This window comes from Bos indicus x Bos taurus, chromosome 5 (assembly GCF_003369695.1).
Source record: "Bos indicus x Bos taurus breed Angus x Brahman F1 hybrid chromosome 5, Bos_hybrid_MaternalHap_v2.0, whole genome shotgun sequence".
In the NCBI taxonomy this organism is placed as follows: Eukaryota; Metazoa; Chordata; class Mammalia; order Artiodactyla; family Bovidae; genus Bos; species Bos indicus x Bos taurus.
This window is the reverse complement of record NC_040080.1, coordinates 6,710,320-6,736,530: the sequence shown is the minus strand read 5'-3', so window position 1 is coordinate 6,736,530 and position 26,211 is coordinate 6,710,320. Positions and strand designations below refer to the sequence as shown.

At 55.5% G+C, this 26,211-nt stretch overlaps 1 protein-coding gene across 1 annotated transcript in view; it reads right to left on the bottom strand.

Annotated features, from left to right (window-relative positions):
* Positions 1-25,946, bottom strand: part of NFAM1 (NFAT activating protein with ITAM motif 1) — a 47,664-nt gene extending 21,718 nt beyond the window's left edge. The window contains exons 1-3 of the mRNA XM_027543386.1: positions 25,889-25,946; positions 25,491-25,660; positions 17,557-17,815 (exon numbers count right to left, since the gene is read on the bottom strand). Coding sequence (XP_027399187.1) covers positions 17,557-17,815; positions 25,491-25,660; positions 25,889-25,946 — 487 coding nt within the window. The remainder of the gene's footprint in view (positions 1-17,556; positions 17,816-25,490; positions 25,661-25,888) is intronic.
* Between the last annotated feature and the right edge of the window lie 265 nt (positions 25,947-26,211).

The window sequence follows — 26,211 nt, the reverse complement described above, 5'->3', positions numbered from 1 at the left end:
TGGCACATCTGGATGTCACAGTGGGTTGGCTTTGTCACACGTGATGCTCATGCATGGAGACCCCGCTAAGCCGGTCCCAGGGGCTCCCCCGTGGGAGAGAGGGAGGGGAGAGGACGTTACACTGCACATTATATCTCTGGGCTGGTGGTGGTGACTGTTTAACTATAACAATATTTTAATTTTGTCATAAAACAAGGAGCCTTGAGTCAGGGCTGAGGTTTAAGGCACAGCAGGGACAGGGTGTGGGTACAGAGACTGGAGGAGGGGGTGGTCAGTGATCCCCCAGGGTCCCAGCTGGGCCGGGAAAGACAGGAGGTGAGATGAACAGTACTCACCACCCCCAGCGAGCCCACCCCGTGTCCTTCCTGCACACACAGGCCACCGCCCAGCTCTGCAGCCCCCTCTGCGGTCCCCTCTGCCCAGACCACCACCTCCTCACCCGGCCAACGCCTCCCTAGTCCCCAGATCTCAGCTCAGGAACCACTTGCAACATTTACGCATCTCCTCCCGTTTGGTTCTCGCAATGAAGCTTCAAGGCAGCCCGGCGAGCACAGTGATAGCCTGGTGTTTCCTCATGGGGGTCGGGAGGTTGGAACCCGACCAAAAGTGAAGTGAAAAGTGATAATCGCTCAGTGGTGTCCGACTCTTTGCTATGCTGTGGACTGTGGCCCCCCAGGCTTCTCTGTCCATGGGATTCTCCAGGCAAGAATACTCGAGTGGGTAGCCATTCCCTTCTCCAGGGGATCTCCCCGACCCAGGGATCGAACCCAGGTCTCTCCCATTGCAGGCAGATTCTTTACCATCTGAACCACCAGGGAAGCCCGGAACCCAACCAAAGCCACCAGGAAAGTGGCCGCACTGAGGCCTCTCCCCCTCCCCCAGCACCTCCTCCTGTCCAGGATCCAAGCGGCCATGCCAGGCCCGGGGAGGCTGGCCGTGCTGTTGGGGCCACCTTCCTGTTTGTCCCAGCAGGAAGACATCCATCCAAGTGTCTTAAAAATGATCCCCATTTGAGGCATGCTTCTAGAAAATGATGAAATCTGCTAGTGCAATTAAGCCCGTCTTTACAATTCTGGGGAAATCCATAAAAATAGATGACCATTGTTCTGTATTCTTCTGGGATTTGTTATTTTAAGGTCAGAGGGATAGGACCATGGAAGGGGATGGCTTTGGCTCAGGTCTACCGCAGAAAGAACCTCAGATCTGGGGTGGATCTGTCTCCAAAAATGTGGAAGGATGAGGCCGTCTCTGTGGACCAGTGAGGGCGGCCGGTCGGGAGATGGCGGGCCAAGAACAGGGAGTAGGAGGGCCCGCTGTTGGAGGAAGGCAACTGGGTTCTGACCCGACGATGGTACTAACTGCCTCTAGTGTCCCTTCTTTTTACTGGGATGTCAGCACCCCGGAGCCTGGACCATAGCAGCCCAGCTTCCCCCACTTCTCCTGGACCTGTGCCTCCAAGCAGCCCCTCTGGGGTCCAGGCTGCTCCAGCTGGCAGCCACCTGAAGCATTCCACAGCTCAGGCTCAGAGCCACAGTCAGGTTCAGAGTGATTTCCGAGTCCACGACGGCTTTTCAGCTACCATCTGTTTACACCTCCAACAAACATTTAGGCGTACCTAAGGAAATGGCAACCGACTCCAGTACTCTTGCCTGGAAAATCCCACAGACGGAGGAGCCTGGCAGGCTACAGTCCATGGGGTCGCAAAGAGTTGGACACGACTGAGCGACTTCAGTTTCTTTCTTCCTTTCACTTAGGGACTTCCGTAGTGGTCCAGTGGTTAAGACTGTGCTTCCAATGCAGGGGGGCCTGGGTTTGATCCCTGGTCAGGAAACTAGAGCCCATGTGCCACAATTAGGAGTTTGCATGCCGCAACTAAAGATCCTGCCTGTGTCATGAATCTCGAAGATCCCACATGCCGCAACTGAGACTCAGAGCAGCCAAATAAATGAATTAATATTAAAAAATAAAAAGAGTACCTTAAGGCCTGGAGGAGCTCCCTGCCCTCGCAACGCTCCCAGTCTAACAGGGCAGCAGATGGAGCCAGGGGAGGGAACCAATAATTGAGACTGGGGAGGACAGGAAGGGGTAGTGATATCCTAGAGTGTGGGAGCAGGAACACACACATACAGTCAGGCCAGAACTGGCCCGAAGACAGAGGGGAAAGAAAGCGTGTATAAAATGTCCTCTGCCTGGGTGTGACCCAGGCCCCACTTCAACTAAACATCATGGCAGTCCTATGAGGCAGCTGAGCCAATCCCATTTTGCAGACGAAAAGAAAACAGAGGGTCTTAGAAGTCCAAAGCCCCATAGTTCCTAAGCAGTAGCATTGGGATTTGAACCCAGGTTTGTGTGACCGTGCTAAGGCAGAAAAGCCAGCTGCCGGGTTAGGAGGTGAGGTCAGACCCAGCCAAGTGTGCCGAGTGCTGGGCTGTGAGTGCTATCAGAAGATAGAGAGGGGGGTTGCTGGCAGGAGGCCTACATTTTCACAGCTGGAGGCTAACAAGGGGCTGCAAGGCTCCAAGGTTACATGGAAACCACGGGCCAGAGAGCACGGGTGAAGCGGGGCTTGAACAGAGCTGCCAGGGCACCCAGCCTGCCCTGCGGGGGCCTGCTTCTCACCCTAGATGCAGTGCACGGGGCGGGGGTGGGGGTGGGGTGGTTCCTGGGGACCGTCACTGAGCTTGAGGCATGACACTGAGTGCTGCAGGGATGACATACCGGCTGGTGTCTCTTCTTTCTCAAGCCTGGTGTCAGCTGCTTCCCGCTTTGCCTTTAATTCAGCAAAGGGAGTGTGTCTCCCAGCAAAGTGGGCCGGGGCCACGTGAGCCAGCCTGGGGGTTCCCTTAGATTGACAGGCGGCCAAGAGGAGCAAAGGGCCGAGAGAGGAGGACGGAAGTGGACCCTGGATTCCTGAGGCCGTGGCAGGAGAGAGAGCTGCAAGAGTTCAACTGGGGGCCCCTGAGTGGCCACAGAAGTGCCCAAGGGCATCCATTCCACACCCCTGCAAGTGCCCAGAGACAGGGCCCCATGTCTGCAGCACCTGATGGGCAGGGCTTCTCTGTTTCTTCCTGCTCCTCCAGGCTCCTGCCTCCAGCTGGCGGACCCTGGAGCGGGGGTGGGGGAGGTTGGAGAGGGGGTTTGAGGAGAGAGAGAGAGCCAGGAGGGCCCTCACCCCTTACTCTCACCGCAGATGGCGCCAGGGATGAGTTCAGTGGGAACCGGCTCTGAATCTTGGCTGGGACTCGAAGAACTAGGACTCATTTGCGGCTGTAAATGACCGCAGCGCTCCGACTCACTCAGCACGGCTGGCGCAGCTCCAGGACCATCTCCGCACACCAAGAGGTCTGGGCTGCAGGAGCATCCCAGCGTGGATTTGGGATTATTCTGTGCATCCCCAGTGCAGCCCAGGCTGGGACAGGCACCAGGAGAGAAGCGCTTCAAGGAGTCTGGCGTTGTTTTCTGCAGGGGGGACAGCTTGGTGACAGAAGGGAAGAGGGGCTGGAGGCGACTGCTCTTTCCAGAGCAGATCTGAAAGGTGGGAGCAGGAGATGCAGGGAGAATTTGGAGGTCGGGTCCAGGGGGAGTTTTTCTGGACGGGAGAATTGTGAGCCTGTGTCAGTGGGGCTGGTGCAGGGCCAGAGGAGGGGCAGCCCTGCTGGGTGAGGTCCATGGCGAGTGGGGGCCGGCTGGGAGCAGGGTCAGCCAGGGAGGGACTGGGAAGCAGTTGCAGTGGGGTGTCTGGGAGGGCCCTGATCCCCAGGGCCACCACCCCAGTCCAGCCCTGCTGGAGAGCTGGGCTGCTTATGACAAATCCCCGAGTCCTCCTCTCCCCACGCCCACACAACTGCAAGGACAGAAGCTTGTACTGGGCAGCACAAGCTACCCCCTCAAAGCCCTCCCGCTCCTGCTTTGCGGGAGATGGTGTTTTCAGGGATGGTACCTCCACCATCGGATTTCCCTGGTGGCTCAGTGGTAAAGAACCCACCTGTCTGTACAGGAGATGTGGGTTCGATCCCTGGGTCAGGAAGATCCCCTGGAGAAGGGCATAGCAACCCACTCCAGTATTCTTGGGAAATCCCATAGAGAAAGGAGCCTGGGCTACAGTCCCTGGGGTCACAAAGTGTCGGACAGGACTTAGTGACTAAACAGCAACAACCACCTCCTCCTCCCTCGCTTACTGGCAGCTCCAAGGACTGCTAGAAAGCCAGGGGCCTGGCCAGAAATGAGGGGGCAGGAGGTGTTTGGGAGAAGACCAGTTTCTGGAGGCAGCCAGCCTCGGTTCAGATCCTGGCTCTGCCATTAGAAGCTGTGGAAGCTTGGGACTTCCCCTGCTGATCCAGTGGCTAAGATTCCATGCTCCCCTTGCAAGGGGACCAAGTTCGATCCCTGGTCAGGGAACTAGAGCCTGCGCATCACAACTAAAAGATTCCACACACCACAACAAAGATCAAAGATCTCACACGCCACAACTAAGACCCAGCGCAGCCAGATAAATATTTTTTTAAAAAGCTGTGCAAACTTGGGCAAGTGCCTTTACCTCTCTGAACCTCAGTGTCTTCCCTGAAACAAGGGGAGAAGAACAAGGCCAACCTCCCAGGGTTGTCATGCGATGAAATGGGTCCAAGAACACAGCACGCCTGCCACAGAGCCAGGCTGCCTCTCCCCAGTGACAGCAGGCAGGGAAGCCAGACCAGTCCTCAGTCCTCGCTGGGAACCTGGAAGGGCAAATGCCAGCCTGACTCTTCTGCCCATGTAAGTGACAGGCCCTCAGCACGGGGCATCACAGCACGGGGTGGTCTCTGGGCATGACGGGATCCCCCCAGGGCCCCGCGCCCCCTGCCCCAAGCCTCTCTGACACCTCAGGCCCTGTGCTGGGCTGGACATGGGGGTAGGCGACACCCCAGAGCGTGGATCCTGGGCGTGGCCTTCGAGGCTGCCCGTGGGCTGAGCAGTGTGTGCTCAAAAGCCCTCCCCGCCAGGAGCCTCCTGCTGCTCTTCCCCCATCCTGCCCGCGTGTCTGCCACCCTGGTTGGGAAAGACTTTATCTACCACCCGCTGGCGCCTGATTCCTTCCTTTTCCGGTTCTTCTTTTGAATCTGTGGGCGCTTGAACTGTGGGTTTGAGAGCCCGTTGGCAGTCGGCGCCTCACTCCCACCTCTGGCCCAGGGACTCCAAGCTGAGTCCTCTGGGGGTGTGGCGGGGGGGCGCAGATCTGCAATCAAGGAACTTGACCAGGGGTGGGAGGGGTGCCCACCCCATCAGACCTCGTGCTCCCAGCACAACATCCTCCTCTGACAGCTCCAGCATCCAGCCTTCTCTCCTCCCCTGCCTGGCCAGCCTGGCACTACCCCCGAGGGAGCCACCTGCCATCCTGCTCCTGCCCTGCCTGACCCTGCCTGAACGCCCCCACCACCCAACCAACCAGAGGAGGCCCAGGAAGGAGTCTGAAATCAATTTACAGGGTCAAGACACACAATTAAAAAAAAGAAATAGAACAGAGAGCATCTCATTTGTAGTGAGGTCGCTGTTTATGACCTTCTGGCTTGTTACATTCGCACAACTGGGTTCACACAGGGTCACACTATAACCATGTATCCCTTAACTTGGGGCCACTGTTAAGGAATTTTTTTTTTTTTTAAGTTCCCTAGCCTGGAGGATCCAGCCCATTCCTCCAGGCCCCGTGCAGCCCAACTCAGCTGCCCTCGGTTCTCACTTGCTGGCTCCCCAAGGCTCTCGAGCCTTTGCCCACACTGTTCCCGTTGCCCAGCACGTCCTCCTGTGCCCTTCTCCTCCACAGACTGTGCAGTCAGCCTCTAGGCGGGCAGGACTCGCACAGCCCCTCCCCGAGCTGCTCCTGTGCGCACACGCTCTGTTTATACAGCACAGACCCTCAGGCTTCGCAGTCAAGCCTGTGATGATAAGAACTAACCTCCACTGGGGTGTTCCCTTTCACAGATGAGAAAACTGAGGCTCAGAGAATGGAGAGGTTTGTCCAGTCCGCAAAGTACTTAATACTGGTGGAAAGGGTTAGTCACTCAGTCATGTCCAACTCTTTGCAAACCCCATGGACTGTAGCCCTCCAGGCTCCTCTGTCCATGGGATTCTCCAGGCAGAATACTGGAGTGGGTAGCCATTTCCTTCTCCAGGGGATCTTCCTCCCGACCCAGGGATCGAATCTGGGTCTCCTGCATGGCAGGCAGATTCTTTACCGTCTGAGCCACCAGAAGAGCCTGGTGGTGGAGGTGGGATTTTAAGCTAAGTCTCTTGGAGCCAATAAACCTACCCTGTTTATTTTTGTCTTTCTTTTTAACTGGTCGCACTGCAACATGTGAGATCTTAGTTCCCCAACCAAGGCTGGAACCTGTCCCCCACTACAGTGAAAGCGCAGAGTCTTAGCCACTGGACCGCCACGGAAGTCCCTAACCCCCCAACTCTCTCTCTCTTATTTTAATTTAATGAATCTATTTATTTATTTTTGGCTGTGCTGGGTCTTCGTTGCTGCTCGGGCTTTTCCCTAGTTGCAGTGAGTAGGGGCTACTCTTCGTCGCAGCCTGCAGGGTTCTCACAGCAGTGGTGCCTCTTGTTGCAGAGCACGGGCTGTAGGGCACCTGGGCTTCTGTGGCACCTGGGCTCAGCAGTTGCAGCTCCTGGGCTCTAGAGCACAGGTTCAATAGTTGTGGTGCTCAGGCTCAGCTGCTCCTTGGCTTGTGGGATCTGCCCGGACCAGGGATCAGACCCATGTCTCCTGCACTGGCTGTGCTCAGTCGCTCAGTCGTGTCCGACTCTTTGCGACCCCATGGTCTGTAGCCCAGCAGGCTCCTCTGTCCATGGGATTCTCCAGACAAGACTAAGGAATTGCGTTGCCATGCCCTCCTCCAGGCCGATTCTTTACCACTGAGCCACCAGCAAAGCCCCTTAACCACTACTCTAGGCAACCATTTAAAAAATCTCAAAGCAAGCAAAAAAGAAGACACTTGTCACGTGAAAGACCTGCCCTCTTTTAAAGGGAAATAAAAATTCAGAGGCTCTTCCCCTGAATTTGGGTCATCTAACAGGCAGACCATTCTAAAGGAAAACAGTCCTGGGTGTTCATTGGAAGGACTGATGCTAAAGCTGAAACTCCAGTACTTTGGCCACCTCATGCGAAGTGTGACTCATTGGAAAAGACTCTGATGCTGGGAGGGATTAGGGGCAGGAGGAGAAGGGGACGACAGAGGATGAGATGGCTGGATGGCATCACCGACTCAATGGACATGAGTTTGAGTGAACTCCAAGAGTTGGTGATGGACAGGGAGGCCTGGCGTGCTGTGATTCATGGGGTCACAAAGAGTCGGACACTTCTGAGCGACTGCAGGAGACCCGGGTTCAATCCCCGGGTCAGGAAGATCCCCCTGGAGAAGGAAATGGAAACCAGTGGGCCCCATGAGCCCTGCATAGCTGGTCCTGTGGCAAGGCCAGCCAGAGGACGCCGGGCCCCCCCTCATTGCAGTATTGACATCCCCTCACCCCCAGGATCTGACACGCTCCCCAGCATCACTCCTGCTCCAGCTGCCCTGGCCCACTCTCTGTGCCTCTCCCCCACCAACCCTGAGCCAGGCCCTGGCCTCAGCTTCCCCCTCTGCCCGGAATGCCATCCTTTGTAGGGCACTGAGCCAAGGCTCTGTAGCCCAGAGGTGGTGATCAAAGGTATCCATTCCAACTTAGGTCAATTCTAAATGAAAACACTTTGATTCTCCGGCTACAGAAGAAAGCCGTTCCCACGGTCTTTATTTTAGGCAGGAGTTCTGCCCTCCAATTTAGTTCTGGCATCTCTCAGAGCCGGGCCTCTTTTTCTGGCCCTTCTGAAGGGCTGCAGGTGTGGGACTGCTGGTTTCATCACGGGGCTCTGGCCATTCGCCCGAGCACGAATCCCAGGACGCCACCGAAAAACAGGTGAGTCCTTCGGGGCACGCGCATCAAACACCGAGCGGCTGATTAGGGAGAAGCACGCAGCCAGCCGGCGCTGGAAGGCAGTCTTTGAACAGAGCGTGTGTATCCTGGAGTTTTTAGCGCTCATGCCCCCGGAACACTGCCATCAGACTGGCTGTCACATCTTTCAACACCTCCGAATGACAAAGATGCTCACGGATGTGGCTTGCCTGGGGGTAGGGGGAGGGCGTTTCCACGTCTGCTTGCATCCTGTTCTCAGGCCTCCAGACTCTGGCCCCTGGGTGCACAGCAGCTACGTGGGGACACAAACCAAGGGCAGACCGTCAAGTGTTTAGTCCAGAAATGTCTAAGCTTCACTGGTGTTAATTGGTATTTTTACAGCAGTCACTTCCCTTCTGGCTTGTTTTGAAAGGCAAGTTGCTCAAACTTGGGGGCTCGTTTGAGAGTGTGGACGGGGCGGGGGGGGGGGGGGGGACATGGGACTGTTTCTCCCTTTACAACCTGTTCTATCTTCAGAGAAGGCTATCAGGACGGGGTTAAGGTGTGGTAGAGCCTTGTCTCTGAAAGGAGAGAAATGGAGTGAGGGGAGAGACCCCACCAGGACACCCCCTTCAGCAAGGAGTCTGTGGCCCCTCGAAGTCCCACTTGCGCTGGGAAGGGGGCTGCCTGACGAAACTGAAAGTGGTGAGATAAAGGGAAGTCTCAGGGGTGACCGAAACCCAGTGGATGAGCTGGCTGAGTGGGCAGGGGCTTCTTGGAGAGGCCAACCCTGGGAGCAGCACTTTGTTTTTTAAATTAGAACTCTTCAGGGCACCCCCTTCCATTATAAAAGCGTGCAACACACTCCCTGTGCACATTTTAGAAGCCACAGTGAGGGATCAAGGAGGCCATGGAGCTTGTGTGCAGTCCTCCCCCCACTGGTATCACAGCTGTGAGTGTTTTGATCTTTCTTTCCCACCTCTTTACTGAGCTGAACTTTGAAGGAAGAGCAGGAGCCAGGTTTAAAGTGGAGAGTCCAAGCGAGGGGGTTTAAGTACAAGGAAGCTTCTACAAGCCCTGAGCCAGGACAGGGAGTTGGGGGGCTCCAGAGCCCTAGTGGAGTTGAAAGAAAGGGTTCCGGTAGGGGCCAGGAGGAGATTGAGAGTTGAATGTTGACCTAGAAACCTGGGGAACCTCTGCGGGCTTCGAAATTGGGAAGTGACCTGATCACAGTTCCTGTTAGGGAGAGAACAGAGGGAAATACTAGAGAGCTCCAGACAGCCTTCCTTAGCAGCCTGAAACACTAGCATTCGTGGTTTTGTTCTGTGGGGTTCAGTACCCGCCCCCAACCAGCTCCAGCCTCCTTTTAATATATAAATGCTTCTGGCTGACAACTCACTAACTCCTTCCCGGGGACGCCTGTGCCAGATCACCTTTATCCCGATTTCTTTTAAGTCTCCACCTCCCCAAAGCTCCTACCCACTCCAGGAACCAAATCACTCAGGGCGCTCCTTCCTCCTCTCCCTCCCCTTCCGCATCCGCCCATCTGCCAGCCAGGTCCTTCCCTCCCGCCCCTCCCTCACCGCCCCTCCCACCCATCCCCGCCCCTCCCACCCCATCTCCGCCCCGCCCTCCACCCAACCCTTCCCAACCCCCAACCCCTGATGCTTCCCACGCTGGAGGTCAGTCAAGACCCTGAGACTAAGCTGTGGCTCCTTTTCAGCCTTGACCCTGACCTTGCAGACCCCTCCTCTCCAGCCTTCCCCTGCCCTCTTCCTTACACAGCCCACCCCCAGAGGTTGAATACCTGTTCCTGGGTCGCCCCTACCCTCACCCGCCACAGGTGAGCTCAGTCCTGTCCCACACTTCTGAGCTCCTGCACATTCAGAACCAGGGGTGAACACCGTGGGGAGCAAGGCAGGGTCTGTCAGGGCAGGAAGAGTGGACCCGAAAGGACACCGCAGAGAGAGCACCAGAGTTCAACCTTGAGCAACAGGTTGGAGTCACCAGGTGGGCAAATGTGAGGACACCTTTCAGGCCAAGGGACCAGCGGGAGCGAAAGCTCAGCGGCAGGCAGTCGTCAGCGTGGCTCGGAAGTGGGGTGTGGGCAGGGGCGGGAGGAAAGGCTAGCCCAGGGCCAGGGGCAGGGGCCAGGGCAGATCCAGATGCTCTGCAGTGAACCAGCTGCTGGCAGAGAGGCTGAGCTGTGCTCCAAGGGACCAGGGGCTGTCTCCTGGGCCCCCAGCTCCTTAGGACAGCTCTGAGAAGGGGAGGCTCTGATTTAAAGGGTGTGCCTGTTTTAAATCTTTGGGAGAAGGTAAGGGACAGGGAGGCCTGGCGTGCTGCAGTCCACGGGGTCGCAAAGAGTCGGACACTGAGCGACTGAACAACAAATGTTCTAAATCTGGTGTGTGTGGCCAGGTATGAACTTGCCTTCAGACACACCTCCTTGGACCCTATGACCAACGCTGGAGCAGGTGTCTCCCCTGACAGTCTGAGGACGGGCTGCTCGATGGGAGGGCACGCCTGCCCTTGGGCTTGGGCTGCACCCACTTGGTGCCTCCCTCCTGCCCACCACCCCACAACCTCCCCATCAGCAGGAAGCAGTGACGAGCCCAGAGCCTCCAAGGGGCCCCCGCCCTGGCTCTGCTATATCTCAGCCGCAGCCCACGCAGTCCTGGGACAGGGTCGGGGGGTGGGTGGGAGCACATACCTGCCAGGCCCCCAACCTTCTCCAGACAGCCTGTCCCCATGGTCGAGGCCCACAGACCTTCCCTGAGGGGTCCCAGGTGCCAGCCCTGGGGTCATCGGTGTCCCAGATGTGCCTTCCTATTGCCCCGGGCAAGAGGCCTGCTTAGGAGGGAAGCTGGGGCTCAGAGCGGGCAGGGAAGCTGGAGGGGCTCAGATCCTGTCTCGGGGTTCTCGGGCACCCACTCCCTCGGTCACAAGTCAGGAGGGTTTTGTCATTCCTCTCCTGGTGGCATCACATGTCCACCCTGCTCAGCGCTCCTCAGGGGGTTGTCTGACTGGGAGCTGAATTCTTCCTGTTACTGTGAGTATTTCCTGGGCATCCTCTGGGTGCCAGGCTCCGTGCTGGGAGCCAAGGATTCGAAGCCAAGTAAGTCCACATGTGTCCTGCCCTCGTGAAGCTCGCAGTTCACACAGGGAGGAGGAAAGTGCAGAAAGAAGCAGTCTTAATGGGAACATACCCGCTGGAGGCACCGAACACACGCGTGCCTGGAGACCACACGTGAGCGTTCCGAGATGGGAACACCTGGAACGTCAATCATAACTAAATAGATCGCAGTATGTTCATTCAGTGGGACGCTCCACAGCAGGGGTTCACAAACGTGTTCTGTAAAGGGCCAGGGAATAAATATTTTCCACTTTGTGAGCCATATGGTCTCTATCGCAGCTACTCTACTCTGCTGTTGTGGGGGCAAAAGCAGCCATAAATGAGCCATGAATGGATAGGCATGGCTGTGTTCCAATAAAACTTTATTTATGGACATGGAAATGGGAATACAGTCATCACTCACTCTCCATGGAGGACTGGTTCCTGCACCCGTTACAGACACCAAAATCCACAGATGCTCAAGACACAGGGTATCTTGAGAGTGATGGGGGTACAGGGGGTTTGTTATTCAGTTGCTCAGTCGTGTCTGACTCTTTTGCAACCACATGGACTGTAGGCCACCAGGCTCCTCTGTCCATGGAATTTTCCAGGCAAGAATATTGGAGTGAGTTACCGTCTCCTTCTCCAAGGGATATTCCTGACCAGGGATTGAACCCAAATCTCCTGCATTGGCACGTGGGTTCTTTACCACTGAGCCATCAGGGAAGCCTGTACAGTGCCCTTTGGGGCACTGGAATGTTCTCTTTCTTGACCTGGATGGTAGACACATAGGGCTATGTTTATTTAATATGTATCACACTTTTCTGTGTCTGTATTATATTTTATGCAGCTCCCCTGGGGCTCAGTGGTAAAGAATCTGCCTGCATGTAATACAGGAGACTCGAATTTGATCCGTGGGTCGGAAAGCTCCTGTGGAGTAGGAAATGGCAACCCACTCCAGTATTGCCTGGGAAATCCCATGGGCAGAGGAGCCTGGCAGGCTATAGTCCATGGGGTCACAAAGAGTAGGACAGGACTTAGCAACTAAACGACAACCACGAAAGTTATATTTCATGATATAATGACATAGGATTCATAAAATGGCTTAAGATTCCCATATACAGCTGACCCTTGAACAACATGGTGGTTAGCGGCACTGAACCGTGCACAGTTGAAAATCCAAGTGTAACTTGACAGGCGGCCCTCCGTATCCAAGGTTCCACATCCTCAGAGTGAACCAACAGTGCAGCTGTTGTATTTACTACTGAAAAACGCCTGTGTATGACTGTACCTGAGCAGTTCAAACGCATGCTGCCCAAAGGTTAGCTGCACTTTAAATCATCTGTAGATCACTCATAGTACCTAATACAGGAATCCCCTTGGTGGTCCACTGGCCAAGACTCTGTGCTCCCAATGCAGGGGGCCCGGGTTTGATTCCCAGTCAGGGGACTAGATCTCACACACGCAATTAAGAGTTGCACATGCCACATGCTACAACTAAGACTCGGTGCAGCCAAAATTTAAAAAAAAGACTAATACTATGTAAGTACTATGTGAGTAGTTGTAAATACAATGTAAAAGCTATTTAAATACTTGCCATGAGAACTGCAAATTCAAGTTTTGCTTTTTGGAACTTTCTGGAAATTTTTTTTCCCCTGAATATTTTCGATCTGGTGTTGGTTAAATCCGCAGATGCAGAACTGGCAGATACAGAGGGCTTAAGTATAAAATTATACTTTATTGTATAATTTCATATTCACACTGTGAAATATGTATTCTTCTCATGATGTTTTTCTGACCATTAGAAAAATACATTCATAACTCCATACAAAAAGGCAGTGGGTTGGACTTACCAACCCCAGTGGCCAGGGTTTGGGACCCCTGCTCTTTACCAACCAAAATAAACAAACCAGCCACACTGTCAACCGGATATAGCTTAAAAAACATAATGTTTGGACTTGCCTGGCGGTCCAGTGGTTAAGAATCTGCTTGCCATTGCAGAGGACACAGCTTCAATCCCTGGCCTGGGGTGATCCCACACACGGAGAGGCAACTCAGTCCGTGTGCCACAGCTACTGAGCCCTCGCGCTCTAGAGCCTATTTTCCGCAGCAAGAGAAGCCTGTGGACCACAACTAAAGAGGGCCTGTGCCTCTTGCCACAGCGGAGAAAGCCTGCACACAGCAGCAGGGCCAGTGCAGCCAAAAGTGAACAAATAAATACATTTTAAGATGTTGAGTGAAAGAAGTAGGTCGCAGAGAACACGCACAACATCATTCTGACTATACAAAGTTCAAAAACAAAGCCAGGCTAATCTGTATCATTTAGGGACACAAACCAAAGGATAAAAGTACAAAAAAAATGCCAGGAAGCAATTGCCCTAAACTCAGGATGGTGGTTCCTCTGCGTGGGGGAGAGGCGGTGTCTTGGGAGGCGTCCAGGGGCTTTGGGGCCCTCGAGTGTTTGCTCTCTTGACCTGGACGGTCGACACGCCACACTTGGCTTCGTAATATTTATGGTGCTTCTCTGCGTATGTATTCTAGTTCGCGATTTTAAAAGAGAAAGCACTGACAGGGCCCCATTGGAACGGCATCTGCACTCCTGCCTGACAGGCGTTTATGATCCACGCGGACCCACATCCCAGTGGGAATCGTATCCCGCAGCTCTACTAAGAGACCCTCCTCCCCAGCGAGTCTGAACCTCTCGCCATGCCCTCCCCCGGGCTCTGCCTTCTGGCCTCCCAGCCTTTATTCCTGCTGTGCCTGCCACCCACCCACCTGCTCCGTCGCGTCCCCGCCGCCCCCTCCAGCACCCCCTCTGCCCCACCTCCAACAGGGAGGTCTTCTCCTCCGCCTGCCTCGGAAGCTCTTTATTGGGATTAGACGAAGATCAAAAGCAGAGGCCAGTCCTGACAGAGGCCTGGAGCTGCGGGGAGGGAGGCAGCAGGCTCCCGAACAGCTTTTGGGCAACAAAGGAAGCGGCGACACCTGAGTCCCGAGCTAACGGGGGAGGGGAGGCGAACTTGCATCAGGACTCTGGCCCTGGGGTCCTGTTTCTGCGGGTGAGTCTCACGGTTTCCGCCAAGCTGGGAGTAGGGGCTGTGGCTTGTTCACCCTCAGTTCCCCCCAGTGCCTGGAACTGGTCCTCTTTAATGAATAGTTGAGAAATAAACACAGCCAGGGAGAGACTGGAGACTGATGTTTGTTGAGAACACCAAGGCTCAGAAAGGTTAAGGAACTTCCCTGAGGTCACACAGCAGTCAATAGAAGAAGGCCAGATTTGAAGAAGCTCTGTCTGGCTTCAAAGCCCTTGGAAGTGACTTGAAGCCTGGTGGAAGCAGGGCTAGAGCAGGTGTGTAGCTGCTCTCAGGAAAGCTGAGCCTCAGACTCAGATGATTCTCCTCTAAGAGGTGCCCTTCAGACCAGAGGTAGCCACTAGACCCTTTGAGAAAAGTAGAATTTGCAGAGAGATCAGAGGAGAGCAGGGGAGGAAGGTTGGGAGCAAGAACGGTCCTGAGTTGCCATCCCAGGGTGTTGCTAGAGACCCCTGGAAAGGTCAGAGTGACCCCAAGGAGCCCGGGGGCTCCCCAAGATGTAGAGCCAGCCAACTGAATCTTGCATCTTGATTGGCTCTGCTAGGCAGACAGGTGGCTGACATTCTCTGAGCTCCCGTCACGTGCACCTTCAGGTATTACTATTGCAGCCGCTTGACAGGTGAGGCCATCGAGCAACATTAAGAACCTGCCCAAGGGGACTTCCCTGGTGCTCCAGTGACTAAAGGGCTTCCCAGGTGGCTCCGTAGTTAAGAATTTGCCCGCCAATGCAGGAGACAACGGAGAAGGCAATGGCAACCCACTCCAGTACTCTTGCCTGGAAAATCCCATGGACAGAGGAGCCTGGTAGGCTGAAGTCTACGGGGTCTCGAAGAGTTGGACACGACTGAGCGACTTCACTTTCACTTCTCACTTTCATGCATTGGAGAAGGACATGGCAACCCACTCCAGTGTTCTTGCCTGGAGAATCCCAGGGACGGGGGAGCCTGGTGGGCTGCGGTCTATGGGGTCACACAGAGTTGGACACAACTAAAGCAACTTAACAGCAGTAGCAGCAGCAGCAGGAGACAAGGGTTCAATCCCTGGTCCAGGAAGATCCCATGGAGAAGGAAATGGCAACCTACTCCAGTATGCTGGCCTGGAGAATTGCATGGACAGAGGAACCTGGTGGGCTACAGTCCATGGGGTCGCAGAAAGAGTAGGACATGACTTAGTGACTAAACAACAACAACCAGGGGCTAAGACTCCTCACTCCCAATACAGAGCCTGGGTTCGATCCTTGGTCAGGGAGCTAGATCCCACATGCCATAACTAAGAGTTCTCATGTCACAGCTGAAGATCTTGCGTGACACAACAAAGACCCCTTGTAGCCAAATAAGTAAAGAAATATACATATTGAAAAAAAAAAGAAAGAACCTGCCCAGGGGCCCAGGTCCAAAGCAGAGCTCAGATCCAGACTCTACACCCCGGCCTGCACACAACCCTACATCAGGTGGTCCAGGGAAACAGTGTATTGAGCCCAAGCTTCAACGATGACAGTCCCCAAGGTCCCCCATGGACACTCCTGAGGCTGCAGGCTGGGTCGTGGTGCTGATGGTTGATGGAGCTGGCTACACTAGGCAGATGGGTGAAGTCAGGGGAGGTTTGGGGGATGTGAGAGAAACTGGATTCCCTCCATCAGATTCTCAAAGCTCGGAGATAAGAGGGTGGGGAGGGGCATGGCACAGCCTAGAGACAGAAGCCAGGACCCTCAGGGGAAGGACCAGGAGTACCGGGTGCTGTCTGCTGCTGCAAGAGACCACAAGGTGCTTCCACCTCTTGCGAAAGAGCAGAGTTTCTCTTGGGTACAATGTCTGCTGCAATCCTAGGGGCCGGGGGCGGGGAATATGTTGTTTGTGGTCAAGACAGTTACAAACAGCACTTTTCACAGCAGCACCCCAAAAGTCTCTTCTACTCAGTTACTGGGGTGTGCGGGGGTCCCTTTTGGGGAGGAGGGACCACACAAAGAGAAATGAGGGGAACTGGGGGGGAAATTAAAACGAATGAGTTTCAACACGTTGTCACCAAGAAGCTGCATTTTCTCAGCCTTCTTTGCATTGGGGCGGGGGGTTTGGTGACGGGGTTGGGGGTGTGAGGTGCACAGACGAAAGGAGATGACCTCACAGGGGCTGGGCTGTCAGGCCTGCGGTAGGACTGGGTACACCCAGTTGAGTCTTGCCTTCCCAAAGGGGTAGATTTTTTGTGAAGGATGTTCTTTACAAAGAAAGGCAAGAGGACCCCTGGAGCCCACTTCCAAGGGTCAGTTCAGAGCTGAACCTGGCCTCTACTTGCCCTCTAGGCTGTGGGCCAGCTATCTGGCTGTGCTGGGCCTCAATTTCTCCGTGCTTACATGGTGCCAATGGGAACAGCACCCCAAGGGTGCCTTGAAGGGGCCTGAGTACAAGCGTGAAGCCCAGCTTATGTGCACAGAGAGGCTAATTTATGATAATAAGAGTAGATGTCCAACCTCCCTGGTGGTTCAGTGGCTAAGACTCTGCTCTTCCAATGCAGGGGGCCCGGGTTAATTCCCTGGTCAGGGAACTAGATCCCACATGCCGCAACTAACAATTCACATGTTGCAACTAGAGATCTCGCATGTCGCAACTAAAACCCAGCACAGCCAAATAAATACATTTTTAAAAAATATATGGACAAATATAGCTGTTATTGCTTATGGTATGAATGAAAGGCAGAGGATGGAGCAGAAGGGTGGGAGCAGCTCCTGGAAGGCTCATAAAAATCAAGGTGAATGAGAAGGGAAGCATCCAGCCTGCACCCAGCCTGCCCAGCGGGGTGGGCGGATGCTGGGGCTACAGGAGGGTGGGCACTGCCCAGGTGAGACAGCCTCAGAGACCCCAGAGCCAGGCTGGGCAGCCCTGGTGGGGGACACTCCTGGGAGTTCCCTGGCCTGGATGAACTGGCCCCTGGGCCACCCATCCTAGGGCCAGGCTTGGATCCATCCACCCAACTTCCCAGGCACCTTGCCCTATGACCAACGGTGGCCTCCCTCCCTCCGCCCCACCCCTCCCAACGTGGGGGCTGCAACACCAATGGGCAGGTTCAAGGCGTGGGTTCCGCAGTCAGATACCTTGGGGGTGAGCTGCCCCTTCCCAGAGATCCCACACCCCACCGGATGGCCCCCCTCCCCGGCCCGCAGCAACGCCCACCCACCTCGCTGAGGGGCCAGGGGGTCAGGAGGAGCCGGGAGAGAGGCTGTTTCAGCAGCGAGACTGGGGGCGCGGCCCCGCCTCTTCAAAAGCCACCTCGGCAAGGCATTAGCTAAACATCTCCCGGTCCCCGAAGGCTTTCCCTGTGAAGTCTGCAATGTTCAAACGCAACCAGCAAATCCCCGGAGACGGGTCCGGGGAATTAGCCGCGCGGCGGATGAAAGCGGCTGTGATGTACGCGAGGCAGAGAGCGCGGGAGGAGGGGAGGACCGCGTACCTGCGCCTGCCAGCGGCAGGGTCCAGGGGAACAGGATCAAGCCCAGCAGCCTGGGGGCCGGGAGGGGGCCCGGCCAGGCCCTCCGTCGCGGAGGCCAGCTCTCCATCGGGGCCTTCTTCCTCTTTAGGTCGCGGGCGGGGACAGCCTGCTGGTAGCCACGGTTGCCCTTGGCGTCCTTAACAGGCTCCTCCCCGGCCAGCCTTCTGCTTCCTCCAGGTCTCAGTTGGCCGCCTTGTCCTCTCAGTGACCCCGGACTTTCCTGGTGGGAACAGTTTCAGGCCAGGGCGCCGCCAGGCGAGGATGTGGGGCTCCCACCCGTCCAGGATGTACAGATGTGAGTTGGAGCGCCAAGAACTGATGCTTTTGAACTGTGGTGCTGGAGAAGACTCTTGAGCGTCCCTTGGACTGCAAGGAGATCCAACCGGTCCATCTTTAAGGAAATCAACCCTGAATATTCATTGGAAGGACTGATGCTGAAGTTCCACCTGATGCGAAGAGATAACGCATTGGAAAAGACCCTGATGCTGGGAAACATTGAGGGCAAGAGGAGAAGGGGGTGACAGAGGATGAGATGGTTGGATGATATCACTGACTCAATGGACATGAGTTTGAGCAGACTCTGGGAGATAGTGAAGGACAGGGAAGCCTGGCGTGCTGCAGTCCATGCAGTCGCAAAGAGCTGGACACGACTCAGCACTGAACAACAACACGACATGCAGAAGAACAGAGAGGGGCTAGGCCTCCCGTTCACGCCCTACCCTCACCCCTGAGGCGGCGGCTTCTCCCCTTCTCAGCCCCTTTTCTGCTGGATAAATTAGCCCAAAGGAGGGCAGGTCTAGCTGCTCAGGCCCGAAACTCTAAAAAAAACAGCATACCAACCCCATTCGCACAAACTGCCCCTCAGAAATAGCCCAGAAGCCCCTTGGATCAAGGTGCTCCTTAAAGAGGATGGTTTGGGATGGGGGAGTGGAAGGGGCTAGGGGGATGAGGGAGGGGCAGGCATTTGGGGGGTGGGGGGTGGACAAAAGCCCCAAGTTTCCAGCCTTTCCCAGAGACCAAAAAGCCTGCTGTCTTTCCTTAGCCCAACAACAGCCGCCATGGGGGTCCCCCTGAGAGGCCCAGCAGACACCTCCCCTCCAACCCACCTCAGATGTCTTCCCTGCTGCAGCTCCCCTAAACTCGAGCCACCCCTCCGCCACCAGGAGGCCCAGGAATCACTTCCCCATCAGGAGTGAACCCCAGTCCCTGTCCTCCCCTCCACAGGCCCCCAACACAGGTCAGTGACTACCTGCCTCTTGGGTCCCTCTCCCCAGCAGACTGGGAGCTGGTGCAGGCCTGGCATTCTGGAGCCCCACACCGGGCAGAGCCGGGTGGCATGGGGGACAGATGCATGCCTGCCTGTCCAGAGGAGCAGAGGGCAGGGGTCTGGGGTGGAGGTGAGCAGCCAGCTGGCCCGCACAAGCTGAGCACGCCCCCTTTTTCCCCCATCACTGTTGATGCTCCTCAGTTGCTGGTCGTGTCTGACTCTTTTGCAACCCCATAGGCTGCAGCCCGCCGGGCTCCTCCATCCGTGCAATTCTCCAGGCAAGAATACTGGAGTGAGTGGCCATGCCCCACTCCAGGGGATCTTCCCAACCCCAGGGATCAAACTTGAGTCTCCTGCAAATCAACTGCATTACAGGTGGATTCCTTACCACTGAGCCACCGAGGAAGCCCCTAGTACCCCATCAACCCTCAAGATCAAGGCTTTTATCCCAATCTGACAAACTCTGCCCCCAAGAGGCAAAGCGATGTGCCCATGATAGGGGCAGCCCGGCTGGGTGAAGCCAAAGCCTCTCTCCCCACCCCTAACTGACCTCCAGGGATGGCAGCACTGGGTCCAGTTTCTGCCCTTGGTCTAAATTCTTTCCCCTCAGCCGCTGAGCACACGAACAGTGAAAACCAGAACGCTGTTTCCTACCAACTCCAGGAGCACCAGGAGGACACAGGCAGCAGGGCCCGCCCGCCAGGTGAGGAAGACGGATGAACAGCAGACACTTCCTGTGGGCTGGGGGGCGGCAGGACCCCAGTGGTATTGACTGTGGATCCATCACCGTGATACATGATCGCAGATGTCGCGGTGAGACACAGATAATCGGCTTCACGCTGTCTCCGAGCTCCTGGGGGGAGCAGGTTGTCTAAGCACCTCGATGCCATGGTGATAGACGTCATGTTAATGCCTCCACGTACGGAGGGAGCGTTATAAAGGCATCGGTCTGCGCCTCCAGGCGTCTCTTTATGACTTGGCATCGGGAGGCGGCCGAGTGCCAGGCTGCCTTGGAGCAGGGACCCCTGCCTGTCCCCTCTGGGGCTGCTCTGCCCACCCCCCACCCCTGCGACCACCAACACAGAGCCTGAGGCCCCCTAATGGTGCCGCCTGAGCCCTGGGTCTGCAAGCCCCGGGGTCCTGGGAACTTTGCCGCCTCCGGGCCCGAGTCTAGCCTGCAGCCTTTTGCCTTCCTGGGGGCCTCCCATTTGTCTTTTTTTACCTCTGCCTCCCCTGAGCCTAGCACAGGGCCGGCACCTGGTCTGTGCTCAATAAATCCTGGTGCACGAATGAAGGATGAATGAGCCTAAATGCCTCCCTCCGAGGCTGGCTGTGGAGGTGGGTGCCTCAGGGCATCAGGCTGGACTCCGGGGCGGAGCTGGAGGAGGCGGGCACCCTCCCCAGGCAGACGTGACCTGAAAGGAAGTGGCCAGAAGTCCAGGGTCATTGTTGAGTTTCCTAGATAGTCTGAGGCCACCCAGCGCCTGGGGAGAGGCAGGCGCAGACCTTGGGTGGGGAGCCAGGGGCCCAGGCCCTGCCATCTGGGCCTCAGTGATGGTGATGAAAGAGAAGTCGCAGCACATTCAGGAACCACAGTTTCCTCGAGACTCCGCCTCCTCTCCTTGAAGCAGCTGCTGGGCAGTGAACTTGCTGGACTTGGGGCCACAGGCTTCTCCTCTCCCCTGCCTTTGGGGGGAGCTGCGATCAGTGGGTGAAAGGAAGAGCAGACCATGTAAGGCCCCACTGGCATCTCCAGGGCAGCCTTTGGGCCAGGCCTCCGCAGCTGAGTCTGCAGGCAAGGGCCCCGGGGCCCGCTCATTTCAGCTCCTGCTGTCGCCCAGTCGTCTGTCCACCCTTCTATCCATCCGTCATCTCTTCGCATTTTGCTGTGCACCTGTTCCTCCCTAGGCATTGGCCTCCACAGGAGGATGCAGAAGTGAAAGACCCCAGTTTCGAGGAGCCCACATCTCAGGTGGGAGAGCAGCCGTCTGCACAATTACACAATCGCATGGCAGTTCAGAGCTGTTACTCAACCAACGCCAGACACATCATATGAGACAGTTTTAATCTACACATGTATTTAATGCTCACTGCAGTTCCATGAGGTGGGTTTTATAATCAGGTTTCCCAGGTGGTGCTAGTGGTAGAGAACCCACCTGCCAACACAGGGGACTGGAGATGCAGGCTTAATCCCTGAGTTGGGAAGATCCCCTGGAGGAGGGACTGGCAATCCACTCCATTATTCTTGCCTGGAGAATCCCATGGACAGAGGAGCCTGGCTGGCGTGCAAAAAGTCAGACACGACTGAGCAACTAACACTCACACAGGTTTTATAGTCACTCCCATTTTACAGATAAGGACAATGAGGCACAAGAAAGTTAAAATTTGCCCAAGGTCACACAGCTAAGAAATGCATCTAGGGGAAGTGACTCAGGATGACTCCAGCCTCTGCTCCAGCCTGCCTCAAAAGCAGAGTGTGTACAGAGCAAAGAGGGAGGAAGGGGAAGAAGTGAATTACTCGGGGTGGAGGGAGGAAGGGGTGACCAGGAGGACTTCATGGAGGAGGTGGCAGCTGTGAAGGAGGACATGGGGAAGCACACCAGTCCCTGAAGTCCTAAAGTGCCTTGTCCACACAAAGACTAAAGCTTTCCCAATGAGATCACTGTCGTTGGCCTCCATACACTTATTAAGTACCTACTGTGTGCCAGGCAGTGGGGGTACACATAAGTCATAGTTTTGCCCTCAAGGTGTTCCCCATTTAGGGAGGAACACAGAACACCCAGAAAGGATTTCCAGCTGCCCCAAGTGAGCGAGCGAGGTGAGGCTCCAGAGCTGCGTTTGGCCCTGATGCTCAGGATCTGCTCTGTCTCCTCTCCAGGCTGCACTGTGGGCCTCGGGGGGACGGGAAGCGGAAGGGGACCACTCTCCTCTCCTACCTGGAGGAAGTCATTTCCTTCCTCCCTGTAGACCTCAGCACCAGGAGGAGCCTGCCAGGGCCCCCTGAGAAGCGGCCTGATAGTCGGGATGGAGAATGTCACCTTCCTCTGGGCTTCATGACCCCACTGCCCAGGGCACCAGGGGCAGATGGATCGGCTCCTTGTTTCCTTCCATCCTCTGCCTCAGGTACCCTGCACACTGGAGAGAGAGAGAGAGAGTGGTGTGCGGAGTGGCCTCCCTCCCCTCCTAGCAACACTGGGGTTTGCCCTGGGGGCCCCTTTCTGCACCACGTAGCAGCCGGCAGATGGGTGGCACTGACTCCTTTCTCTGAGAGTGGCCCTGACCACCCAGCCCAGGGGAGAGAGCAGGCTGCAACTCAGTTGAACGAGACCCATCCAATCGTGAACTGTGCCGGTCCACTGTGGACCAGCCTCCTTTTTTCGGGGGATGAGCTCACTGTTACTGGAGGTGTGCAAACCATCCGCCCAGTTCAGTTCAGTTCCGCCGCTCAGTCGTGTCCGACTCTTTGCGACCCCATGAATCACAGCACGCCAGGCCTCCCTGTCCATCACCAACTCAGACTCACGTCCATCGAGTCAGTGATGCCATCCAGCCATCTCATCCTCTGGTGTCCCCTTCTCCTCCTGCCCCCAATCCCTCCCAGCATCAGAGTCTTTTTCAGTGAGTCACCTCTTTGCATGAGGTGGCCAAAGTACTGGAGTTTCAGCTTTAGCATCATTCCTTCCAAAGAAATCCCAGGGCTGATCTCCTTCAGAATGGACTGGTTGGATCTCCTTGCAGTCCAAGGGACTCTCAAGAGTCTTCTCCAACACCACAGTTCAAAAGCATCAATTCTTCGGCGCTCAGCTTTCTTCACAGTCCAACTCTCACATCCATACATGACCACTGGAAAAACCATAGCCTTGACTAGACAGACCTTTGTTGGCAAAGTAATGTCTCTGCTTTTCAATATGCTGTCTAGGTTGGTCATAACTTTCCTTCCAAGGAGTAAGCGTCTTTTAATTTCATGGCTGCAGTCACCATCTGCACTGATTTTGGAGCCCAAAAAATAAAGTCTGATACTGTTTCCACTGTTTCCCCATCTATTTCCCATGAAGTGATGGCACCAGATTCCATGATCTTCGTTTTCTGAATGTTGAGCTTTAAGCCAACTTTTTCACTCTTCACTTTCACTTTCATCAAGAGGCTCTTTAGTTCTTCTTCACTTTCTGCCATAAGGGTGGTGTCATCTGCATATCTGAGGTTATTGATATTTCTTCCGGCAATCTTGATTCCAGCTTATGCTTCTTCCAGCCCAGCGTTTCTCATGGTGTACTCTGCATATAAGTTAAATAAGCAGGGTGACAATATACAGCCTTGACATACTCCTTTTCCTATTTGGAACCAGTGTGTTATTCCATGTCCAGTTTGAACTGTTGCTTCCTGACCTGCATATAGGCTCCGCTGAAATATACCTGCCTGGACTGGAAGGCCGACCTGGCCCATCTCCAGAGTATCTTCTCAGCTCAAGCTGCCCTAAATTTGGCCTGTTTATGAAGTATTTGCTTCATGCAGCCACAATTCTAAAGGCTCTTTATGTATTGAATACTTCAGTCCCCACAGAAACCTCATGTGTGTAGGTGTTATTATTGCCCTTACTTTACAGACAAGGAAACTGCAGTTCAGAGACTGCAAGTCACTTCCCTAAGGCCACACAGCTAGGAAGTAGTAGAACAAGGACTCCTTGTTCCCTGGCTTTGCTTTTAATCACTATGAAAAGGGAAGTGAAGGTATTAGCCCCTCAGTCATGTCCTACTCTTTTCGACCCTATGGACTGTAGCCCACCAGGCTCCTCTATCTATGGAGTTCTCCAGGCAAGAATACTGGAATGGGTAGCCATTCCCTTCTCCAGGGGAATCTTGCTCACCCAGGGATCTAACCTGGGTCTCTTGCATCGCAGGCAGATTCTTTGTCATCTGAGCTACAAGGGAAGCTCTTTAACCACTATGCTGTCCTGCAGTTCACTTGATTCTATGGGGGGAGGCTAGCATTACAAACTTCATTTAGTGATGCAGCAAAATAGAATAAGTGGCCTGCCTGGGGTCACAGAGGAGACAGAGTCCAGGGTTTTCCTGTTGGATATATACCCAGAGTTAGATAAGACTTTTTCCCTGGTGGCTCAGATGGTAAAGCGTCTGTCTACAATGTGAGAGACCTGGGTTCGATCCCTGGGTTGGGAAGATTCCCTGGAGAAGGAAATGGCAACCCACTCCAGTACTCTTGCCTTGAAAATCCCATGGACAGAGGAGCTTGGTGCCGGCTACTATCCATGGGGTCGCAAAGAGTGGACACGACTGAGTGACTTCACTTTCACTTCCTTGCTAACACCGTTGGGAGAGGCAGCAAGGAGCCAGTGCCCCCTCCCGTGCCCCTGCCAGACTAAAAGTAATCCTGAGGATCTGAAGAACAAAGGTAGCATCGTTTTTCAACCTTTATTGCATGTTCACCATGTGCCATGGCCTTGTTAGGTTTAGACTCTTGGTACAACTGTGTCCCTGGGAGAGACAAACACCCACCCGGAGGCTGATCACTGGAGGTCCTCGGGTGGAGGGAGGTGGGGTGTGCAGAGCTTGAAGGTCTTATCCTAAGGCTTCCACCCGCTTCCCCTCCAGCTTGGAGGGCGGCCCCTGGGTTGTCCTGTGCCCATGGCGCCACCTGGTGGCACACGTGGCTCTCTCCCACCTGGGATGCCTGCGTCTCCAAGTCGCTTCTTCCCTCTCCAGGGGTCTTGGGCTGCCCAGAGGCTGCCAGTCAGCATGGGGCAGACCAGAGCTTGAGAGGCCACATGATAAAGTGGTGGGGGGAGGGGGGAGGACAGGGCAGGCAGGACCAGGAATGTGCTGGGGGCCCGGGGGAACAGAAGGCAGGGCGTGAGGCCGTCGGACCCCAACCTGCCTGCCTCTCTGATGCTTTTCCGCAGCACCCACGAGAACCTCCTTCAGAGCCCACCCTGCTCCGTCCTGACAGCTGGTTTGGCTGAGAACACCTTAGAAACTCCTCTTGGGGCAGCTTCACAGGAGCCAGCTCTCGGGCTCCAGGCAAACCAGTCTGTGGCTTTGCAGTGACAACCAGGGACTTTCCAGGCAGGACTCCCCATAGAGAGCTCAGCCAGTTAGGGAGCAATTAGCCTCCCCTGAGGCTGAGTCATGCACTGTCACCCCTCACCGCTCAGGGTTCTTTAGGACTGAGGACCTCAGTCCCCTGGGGCCAGGGTGTGCAGTGAGGGTGGTGGGGGGGGAGGGAGCGGTGAGGGGGTGGCAGCCACTAATTGCAAAGATTTCTGGCTCCACCCTGGGGATCCAGCTCCATGAGGCTTTGGGAGACCAGAAGACCTGTGTAGTAACAGATGCTGGTTCTCACACTTGAGAGATTGCCCATAGTTCTTCCCAAGGCAGATTCCCAAGGGTCTGTGGGCAGTGATGGGCGGCTCTCGAGGGAGCCAGCTCTGAAAGGAGGCTCTGGCCAGGAGGAGCCCTTCAAAGAGACTGGGTCTTCCCTCCTCCCTTCCCTCTCCCTCCTCCTCCCTCTTAGAAGGCGAGCAACACTCTCCCCCCCGCCCCCCCCGCTTCATTTGCATCCCAGGCCAGTGGGCGAAGTTGCCTCACCTACTATACACAGGTGAAATACCCACCTTGCACGGATCTGATGAAGAATAGTCATAGTAACAAAGGTGAGAGCGCTTTGCAAAGAATGAGGTGTTGGTTGAAAGCAGCTGCTTTGCCTTAAACCTTTGAGCCTCTTTCAAGGAGGTCTCCTTACTGGGGCTGGGCCAGGGGCTCGGGTGGGTGGTTGGGGGAGGTTCTGCAGAGAACAACAAGGGTCTGCGCCAGGAGAGAGGCATGTGCAGCCCCCAAGGGTGTGCAGTTGTGGATGGGGAAGTCTGCGTGGGGGATGGGTATGAGGGGGCAGCAGGGTGACATACAGGAACGGGAGGAGGGCCTTCCAGGTGCCCATGGCCCCTGGTAGGTTCCAGAAGCAGGGTTCTGGGGGCTGGGCAGCGGCGGGGGATTCTCCCGGGGTCTCTCTCACCGCTGACCTCTCCGGAAAGCTCTGCTTTCCATTCTCCTATCTGTCCGTCGAATTGCATCTTGGCCTGCTCCCTCAAACCCTCATGCCTGGGACCTGGGTCAAGGCCAGAAGGCCTTCAATCCACAGATGGTAAAAATCCCAGGCTGGCGCCTCTAATTCCTGTGGAAATCCTTCGGATGACCCACAAGGGACTTTGGTTCACTCATTCATTCACTCAGTGAATGTCTCCAGAGCCTTGCTCTGGGTCAGGACCTGTCCTGGGCACCTTCCAACTAGGACAGAGCTTCACGCACATATATCTAAGTCACAACCCGGTGGGAACC